Source organism: Cynocephalus volans, chromosome 2, assembly GCF_027409185.1.
Source record: "Cynocephalus volans isolate mCynVol1 chromosome 2, mCynVol1.pri, whole genome shotgun sequence".
In the NCBI taxonomy this organism is placed as follows: domain Eukaryota; kingdom Metazoa; phylum Chordata; class Mammalia; order Dermoptera; family Cynocephalidae; genus Cynocephalus; species Cynocephalus volans.
Window position 1 is genome coordinate 121922493 of NC_084461.1, and position 9034 is coordinate 121931526.

The 9034-nt window shown below is 44.4% G+C and overlaps 1 protein-coding gene across 1 annotated transcript; it reads left to right on the plus strand.

Moving 5' to 3' along the window:
* Positions 1 to 266: 266 nt before the first annotated feature.
* KIF20A (kinesin family member 20A) lies at positions 267 to 9003 on the plus strand. Its single transcript, XM_063087434.1, has 18 exons — positions 267 to 431; positions 1652 to 1741; positions 1844 to 1963; positions 2585 to 2723; positions 2847 to 3034; positions 3121 to 3250; positions 3432 to 3626; positions 3735 to 3846; positions 3951 to 4019; positions 4223 to 4366; positions 4514 to 4679; positions 4791 to 4955; positions 5240 to 5379; positions 5522 to 5624; positions 5932 to 6130; positions 7013 to 7104; positions 7343 to 7480; positions 8457 to 9003. The coding sequence occupies exons 1-18, from the start codon at positions 267 to 269 to the stop codon at positions 8775 to 8777; spliced, it is 2676 nt and encodes an 891-aa protein (XP_062943504.1). The 3' UTR covers positions 8778 to 9003.
* Positions 9004 to 9034: the final 31 nt, after the last annotated feature.

The window sequence follows — 9034 nt, forward strand, 5'->3', positions numbered from 1 at the left end:
AGCGTGGCCTTCTGCTTTTGGAACCAGATATCTGTTCATTCGTGTTCCCGTTCGGATAGGCAGCCTCAGACTGGATTAAGTGATTAACTCTTCTTTTCCCCTTCTCCTTTGCCGACAACTGGAGGGAAAGGGCAGTATCAGTTCAGGGACCGGGTGTCCTGAGGCAAAGGAATTGCTTCTTACCTAGAATTCATAGCCCCTTCTGTCACTTAAAGTTCTCCCTACCCCTTCTTGTCTCTTTTTAGACATCTGCTGCCCCTGCTGTCATGTCGCAAGGAATCCTTTCTCCGCCAGCGGGCTTGCTATCTGATGAGGACGTCGTAGTCTCCCCCATGTTTGAGTCCACAGCTGCAGAGTTGGGGTCTGTAATACGCAGGGACTTGTTATCAGACTGCTCTGTCATCTCCACTTCCCTGGAGGACAAGCATCAGGTAAAGGAGGTGGGGAGTGGCTTGGGAGCAGAAAGTGATAGAGGGTAGTAATGAGGTTAAAGACCTGCAATCCTGAAGGTCTGAGAGATCAAGTCAAAATTAAGGACATATCAAGAAAAAATGTAGAGTTGTGTGTCCATGAGAACTATTATTTGCATTGCATTGGTGAAATACCCTCAAGTGAATGCTCTCAGTTTATCTCTGAGGGAAGGATAATAGTTATCTCTCCTTCATCATAAAGCCCAGTAGTGTTAAATAAATTGCACAAGGTCATTCATGCTGGTATTAAGTAGGTGGAATGTGCATTCTGGTATTAATAATATCGACTATGCCTTCCATTTATTGAGACTTTCTTTCTGCTAGGCCAGAGCTTCTCAGCTGCAGCATTATCGGCATTTAGGCCAGATAATTCTATGTTGTAGGGGGTGCCCTGTGCATATTAAGATGTTTAGCAGCATTCCTGGCCTCTTCTCAGTAGTACCTTCTCACTTGTGACAACCAAAAAAATGTCTCCAGACATTGCTAAATGTCTCTTGTGTGTGAAATGGTCCTGGTTGAGAACCACTGTATTAGGCCCTATGCTAAACAGTAATATACATTATCAGATTTTGTCCTCTCTTATTCCCTTCTATTGGAATAAGAGTTCCTCTTAGAAACTTGTAAAGTTCCATGAGAACAGGGTTTTTGATGTTATCTCTCACTGTGGGCCACCAGAGCCTCCTAGAGTTCCTGGCTATAGTAAGCCCTCTCTAAATATCTTTTGAATGAATGAGATGAGTGCTATTATTAACCCCCTTCTACAGATAAGGAAATCAAGGCAAAAAGAATTTAAAGAACTTATTCAAGGTCTCATAGTTACTAAATGGTAGAAATGGAACTCAAATTCAGGTGCTCTTTAAAGTCTGTCTCCCAGATGCTTAACTGCTGTGCTTTGCTGTAGTATCACATGCTGATTTACATACCAACCAATTCTAACTCAGAGCACCATTGTAGCAAGCCAAGTTTGTAGGATAATGATGAGACAGGGAAGGGTAACAAAGTAGTAAAAAAATTCATGTGTGTTGGAACGATTGTGGAACCAATGAGTAGCTGCACAGAAATACTTGAGGTGGAATGGAGCGGTGTTAGCATGATTCCTAGGAACGGTGCTATGTTTGCCTATTTGCTCAGTGGTAGCTGCTGAGATTAATCTGTGGTTCCGGGCTGCGATTCTGCCACAGGTTGCATCCGAGGACAATACAGAGAAGGTGAAAGTATACCTGAGGGTCAGGCCCTTGTTACCTTCAGAGTTGGAACGACAGGAGGATCAGGTGAGTATCTGAGCAGGGAGGATTTAAGGTAGAACAATGAATTACAAAAGAAGTGCCCGGGAATGTTCCCTTCTGTGACAACTGTATTTTCTCTCTTCTCAGGGTTGTGTCCGTATTGAGAATGTGGAGACCCTTGTTTTACAAGCACCCAAGGACTCCTTTGCCCTGAAGAACAACGAGCGAGGAATTGGCCAAGCCACCCACAGGTTCACTTTTTCCCAGGTATGGAAGTACTGGTCTGTGAACAAGAGACCAACATGTAACGGCAACTTTATTCCCTCTTTAAAAGGAAAGCTTCTCTACTTGACACATCTACAATTTGGGGGGCTCTAGTTAAGTGCTACTCAATGTGTCAAGTAGTTTATGTGCATTAATTCCCAACAATTCTGTTATTATTTTCTTTATTGCCTCTTTTCCTGACAAGGAAATATTGAAGATAATATTGCTAAAACCACCTAGCTAATTAGTGATAGAGTTAGGACTTGGATATAATCCATCCATACCCAAAGCCCATGCTTGTGAACATCATATTGCCCCATTGTGTGTGCAGCATCAGGCTTAGTGCATAGCATTCCTTAGATATTTGTTGATTTGTAAAAGGCAAAAGATTTGTGCGATATGAAGAGAAACATGAGTTCATTTTTGTTGATTTGGATGAAAAATGGACTAGCAGAAAATGGTTGAGTCCTCAGTGCTTAGGGAACAGCTGGCAGCACTGTGGAGAGAAGCTGCTTGAGTGGTCTCCAGAGGCAACCACCCAGAAAGGGATACGTCTGCTGGCTCTGCATAGGAGGCAAGTGGAAGATGAAGGATGGGACTTTGAGAAACTGGGTCTGTCTCTAGATCTTTGGGCCAGAAGTGGGACAGGCATCTTTCTTCAACCTGACCGTGAAGGAGATGGTAAAGGATGTACTCAAAGGGCAGAACTGGCTCATCTATACATATGGAGTCACCAACTCAGGGAAAACCCACACAATTCAAGGTGAGTAATAAGGCTTCAAAGATTGCTGATTGGCCTGTAATGGTATTGTCTTTACCTTTTGGTGCTCTGAGTTAGGGGGGGAAAGATATTTGCCTCAGTTGTCCATCTTTCATATACCTCCAGGTACCATTAAGGATGGAGGGATCCTGCCCCGGTCCCTAGCTCTGATCTTCAATAGCCTGCAAGGCCAACTTCATCCAACACCTGATCTGAAGCCCTTGCTCTCCAATGAGGTAATCTGGCTGGACAGCAAGCAGATCCGACAAGAGGAAATGAAGAAGCTGTCCCTACTAAATGGAGGCCTACAAGAGGTGAAGTGTTGGTATCCATGGAGGCAAGGGCAGGTGGTACAAATCTCAGGAAAGTTTTGTACTTACCTTCTCCCGTGTCCTTCTAGGAGGAGCTGTCCACCTCCTTGAAAAAGAGTGTCTACATTGAAAATCGGATGGGTACCAGCACCAGCTTTGACAGTGGTATTGCTGGGCTCTCTTCCAACAGTCAGCTTACCAGCATTAGTCAACTGGATGGTATGTACCATAACTGGACTCTGTGCCAAATAACTGTAGGAGCCCACTCCCTGTTCCCAGTGGCTGCCAGGTGGGCAGACCAGTGGTTGTAGCCAAGTCCCACCTTCTGAGGCCCCTCCAAGCCAAAGGGGAAGATGGAATGCTCTAGGATTGATGCCCTATACATTGGCTTCTTCCCCAGAAATGAGTCACCGATGGGCACAACCAGATACTGCCCCAGTAAGTGTTCCAACAGACATTCGCTTCTCCATCTGGATCTCCTTCTTTGAGATCTACAATGAACTGCTTTACGACTTGTTGGAACCACCTAGCCAGCAGCGCAAGAGGCAAACTCTGCGACTGTGTGAAGATCAAAATGGCAATCCCTATGTGAAAGGTATGGGAATGTAGGGGAGGCTAGCAAGAAGCCTGAAGGAGACTTGGGGAAAAACTGGGAAAAGAGTCAGGTGTTCCTCTCTCATGCCCTTCTTTCCTTTGGCCTCAGATCTCAACTGGATTCACGTTCAAGATGCTGAGGAAGCCTGGAAACTCCTGAAAGTGGGTCGTAAGAACCAGAGCTTTGCCAGCACTCACCAGAACCAGAACTCCAGCCGCAGGTGAGTGGGTTGTAAGAATAAATCCTTCAGTGTGCTCTGGGAAACAGTCCTCTACCTGGTCATGAAAGATATGCAGTGACTTTTTTCTGTTTCTTAACTTCTAGTCACAGCATCTTCTCAATCCGGATCCTGCACCTTCAGGGGGAAGGGGATATAGTCCCCAAGATCAGTGAGTAAGTTTTTCCATTTAGAAATTTGGGCTTCTTGGCCATAAATGGTATTTGGGGAAGCAGGGAGGAGGTCCTCAGTGGAATTAGTTGTTTTCCTTCCCAGGTACAGAGATTCTTGGTGGGCCCTCCCGTCTTCAGAACTATAGAAGGGCTGGAAGTCTCATAACATAGGAGGTCCTTATGTAAGATCCTATTCATTATTCTAGGCTGTCACTCTGTGATCTGGCTGGCTCAGAGCGCTGCAAAGATCAGAAGAGTGGTGAACGGCTAAAGGAAGCAGGAAACATTAATACTTCGCTGCACACCCTGGGCCGCTGTATTGCTGCCCTGCGCCAAAACCAGCAGAACCGGTGAGCTTTTTTGACTGTAAGCTGTGGGCTTGGATGGCCTGGCTCTGCTGTTTGCTGAGACTTTCTGATCACCACTGGGAACAGTGCTGGGATACCCAAAGGTCTGGAGTTCTGTTCACAGCTCTACTATCTCTGATTCTCTGTCAGGTCAAAGCAGAATCTGGTTCCCTTCCGTGACAGCAAGTTGACTCGAGTCTTCCAAGGCTTCTTTACAGGCCGAGGCCGTTCCTGCATGATTGTCAATGTGAATCCCTGTGCATCTACCTATGATGAGACTCTTCATGTGGCTAAGTTCTCAGCCATTGCCAGCCAGGTGAGAAGCTGTAGGTGTGATGGTTGTGCTCACTTTGGGTGGTAAGTTTAAGAAAGCTACTAGGGACTAGTAGCTAGTTATGGAGTAAGTTAAGACTTTTTCCACCTCTAGCTTGTCCATGCTCCACCTGTGCAACTGGGATTCCCATCCCTGCATTCATTCATCAAGGAACACAGTCTTCGGGCATCTCCTGCCTTAGAGAAAGGGGCTAAGGCAGACCCAGGCCTTGATGATGACGTTGAAAATGAAGCTGATATCTCCATGTATGGCAAGGAGGTGAGAATATAAGAAAGATATGGTGCAGCATTTTTTTTTTTTCTTTTTTGTCGTTTTCGTGACCGGCACTCAGCCAGTGAGTGCACCAGCCATTCCTATATGGGATCCGAACCCATGGCGGGAGCGTCGCTGCGCTCCCAGCGCCGCACTCTCCCAAGTGCGCCACGGGCTCAGCCCTGGTGCAGCATTTTAATGATTACACATTTTCCGTGCTGCTTTCCAGGTGGCCTTGTGCTTGTGTGGAGCATGGGCATCTGATGACCTCTAACATGTGTCCCTCTTAGGAGCTCTTACAGGTGGTAGAAGCCATGAAAGCACTGCTTTTGAAAGAAAGACAGGAAAAGTTACAGCTAGAGATGCAGCTCCGTGATGAAATTTGTAATGAGATGGTAGAGCAGATGCAACAACGGGAACAGTGGTGCAGGTACTGGTTGAGTGACCCCTCTTGCTCTGTCACCTGGGACATAGGGAGGGAAGTAGGGATTGGGATGGAGTTGTGCCTCAAGATATCTCCTCCAAGTTCACTCCTCAGAATCTTCACTTCTCTTTTCTCCGCTTTCTGACAGTGAGCATTTGGACACTCAAAAGGAACTACTGGAGGAAATGTATGAAGAGAAACTAAAGATCCTTAAGGAGTCACTGACAACTTTTTACCAAGAAGAGATTCAGGTGAGTTGACCTGAACCAAACCCTAACTAGCTGCTGAGATTTCTATCACTAGCTTGCCTGAAGTAAACAGATTTTATAAACTCTGGTAAGGGCAGTAATATATAACTCACTTTTCTCTATTCCCCTTAGTGCTTTAATCTATATTTGGTGAATTGTTTAGGGGTTTAGTTGGCCAGGAAATGGAATAAGTGCTAATAGGCTTTCAAAGCCTAAGTATTAGGAAGAGTTTTGTTCATTTGTTCAATTATCTGCTCCTGCAGTATTTGTCTGACTCTGGACAGAATTTTGCTTTCTACTTCCCTCTTAGGAGCGGGATGAAAAGATTGAAGAACTAGAAGCTCTCTTGCAGGAAGCCAAAAAGCAGCCAGTGGCCCATCAACAATCAGGGTCTCAATTGTCCCTAAGGCGGTCATCAAGGTTGGCAGCTTCTGCCTCCACCCAGCAGCTCCAAGAGGTCAAAGCTGAACTACAACAGTGCAAAGCAGAGCTCAGCTCTACCACTGAAGGTGAGGAAGGAGAGAAGGGAGGAAGCATAACAGTGGTTCAAGGAAGAGTGATATAAACCCAGGCCTTGGGGGAGGGGAAGGATGTTGGGGCTGTGGATAAAGTAGCGGAAGAGGAGCACATATATGCCCTTCCTCAGCCTCCAGTTCCTTTCCTGGAACCCCTGAGGATAGCACTCATTTGCTCATGGTATTTTTCACATAATCCAAAAACATAAACTTTACATATTTTGAATGCATAAATTCTACATCATTCTCTCTTCCTTCTTCACTATTTAAATATTTAAATGAAATATGATGCTCAATGAGATATAGGCCTGGTCTTATTTAAAATTACAGACTCAGGTCTGGCCCATGGCTCACTTGGTAGAGTGTGGTGCTGATAACACCAAGGCCATGGGTTCGGATCCCTATATAGGGATGACCAGTTAGCTCACTTGGGAGAGCATGGTGCTGACAACACCAAGTCAGGGGTTAAGACCCTCTTACCGGTCATCTTTTTAAAAAATAAAACTAAAAAAATAAAATTACAGACTCAGAATTGCAAAGGAAGAGTATCTCTGAATAAAGGATCTGTATCTCAATAAAAAATAAAAATAAACCCAGGCCTCTGACTCGAACATAATTTCCTCTGTTCAAGCTACTTGCCCCCTGACCTTTCACTCTAGGATGCACATGGCCTCACTTTTTATATTTGTTGCAAGCTTCTGGGTTTTGTTTTGGCGGCTGGCCGGTATGGGGATCTGAACCCTTGATTTTGGTGTTATAACACTGTGCTCTAACCAACTGAGCCACCCAGCCAGCCCTGCAGGCTACTAACTCACTTAAAGAGGTAAGTCCAAACCTAGAAAACCCACATATTTGTTTCCTGTTTCCTTCCCTCAGAGCTGCAGAAGTATCAGAAAATGTTAGAACCACCACCCTCAGCCAAGCCCTTCACCATTGATGTGGACAAGAAGTTAGAGGAGGGCCAGAAGGTAATTATCTTTCTGTTCCAAAGCTCTTTCCTCAGGCAATTTCCAACATCCAGCACGCTTTGTCACTGGTTCATGTGAGGACAAGATATTTTTTGTGCAGTCCTGGAGACTACTACTTCATTTAGCTGACTAGCCTTCCTAATTTTACTTTTCTTCAAATGCGCTACCTGATCATTCCTCCAGATCATTATCCTGGTTGATTTTAGCCACAATCTGATTCCTACTCCTCCTTTTTCAGAATATAAGGCTGCTACGGACAGAGCTTCAGAAACTCGGTGAGTCTCTCCAGTCAGCAGAAAGAGCCTGTTGCCACAGCACTGGGGCAGGAAAACTTCGTCAAGCCTTGACCACTTGTGATGACATCTTAATCAAACAGGTTAGGGCAGCCTTTGTACCCCCTAATTTCCTACCAGCCCACTCCTGTGTATATTTGAGAAGGGGAATGAGAGATAAGAGAGAAAGGTAAAGATTTTTATGTTGAACTTAGAGTGGGGAGAGCTGCTTTTCCTTGCAAAATAGAAATAACTATTCTTTGGTCTGGCTGGTTAGCTAAATTGGTTAGAGCAATGTTATAACACCACAGTCAAGGGTTCAGATCCCCATACCAGAGAACCACCAAAAAAATAAATAAATATTCTTTGTTAAGCATTTGCTAATTACCAAGCCCTATGCTAAGTAATTTGTAGGCATTTTCTCTGTCCTAACAACCCCAGAGGTAGATAATATCATATTTCATCTAAGATGCCACTGATTATAAGAAACCATTATTTTATGTTCTACTAAGAAAAAGACATTTAAGCTGTGACATTTCTCATCAATAAGATGCATCCTGATTCCAGAGATGTTAAAATGTTAAAGAAGGGCTGACCAGTGGCTCACTCGGGAGAGTGTGGTGCTGATAACACCAAGGCCACGGGTTCGGATCCCATATAGGGATGGCCAGTTAGCTCACTGGGTGAGCGTGGTGCTGACAACACCAAGTCAAGCGTTAAGATCCCCTTACCAGACATCTTTAAAAAAAAAAAAAAAAAAAAAAAAGATGTTAAAGAAAAATGTACACCTTAAACTGAATATGGCATTTAATTTGATACCTAGGGACAGAGGCTCTTGGAAGTTAAACTTATTCAAGTTCATACTACCATATGTGTTAGAAAATATCCGCTTATTCAGTACTGCTTATGTTTGGCTCTCAAAGAAAATACCCCTATTTAATTATAAGCTCTGACCTTAAAGAGTTATTCTTTGAAGAAACTGTTGTTAGTAACTAGTAATGGAAGGCACGTATTACCTTGTTCTTTAGTTCCTCTAATATACCAGAAACATGTTTCCTATAACTTTATCATCTTCCTTAGGACCAGACCCTGGCTGAGCTGCAGAATAACATGATGCTAGTGAAACTGGACCTTCGGAAGAAGGCAGCATGCATTGCTGAGCAATATCATACTGTCCTAAAACTCCAAGGCCAGGCTTCTTCTGCCAAAAAGCGTCTTGGGGCTAACCAGGAAAACCAGCAGCCAAACCAGCAACCCCCGGGGAAGAAACCATTCCTTCGAAACTTACTTCCCCGAACGCCCACCTGCCAAAATTCAACAGACTGCAGTCCTTATGTACGGATCCTGCGCTCACGGCATTCCCCTTTACTCAAATCTGGGCCTTTTGGCAAAAAATACTAAGGCTGTGGAGAAGGAGAGAAAGCACTCATTGCCCTGAGGTGGGTCAGTTGCTCAGCTTAAGAAATAGGTCTCTTAAAGCTTTACCATAGCCTTATAACACCAAGGTGATGGGTTCAGTTCCTAGATCCTGTACCGGCCAGCCATGAAAAAAACCTTTACCGTATACCTGGAACTCTATCCGGAATGCAATACTCAGATACTAGTTGTTTTTTCCCTTTTGTATTATAATCACCTATGTAATCTCATGTTTTTTTTAC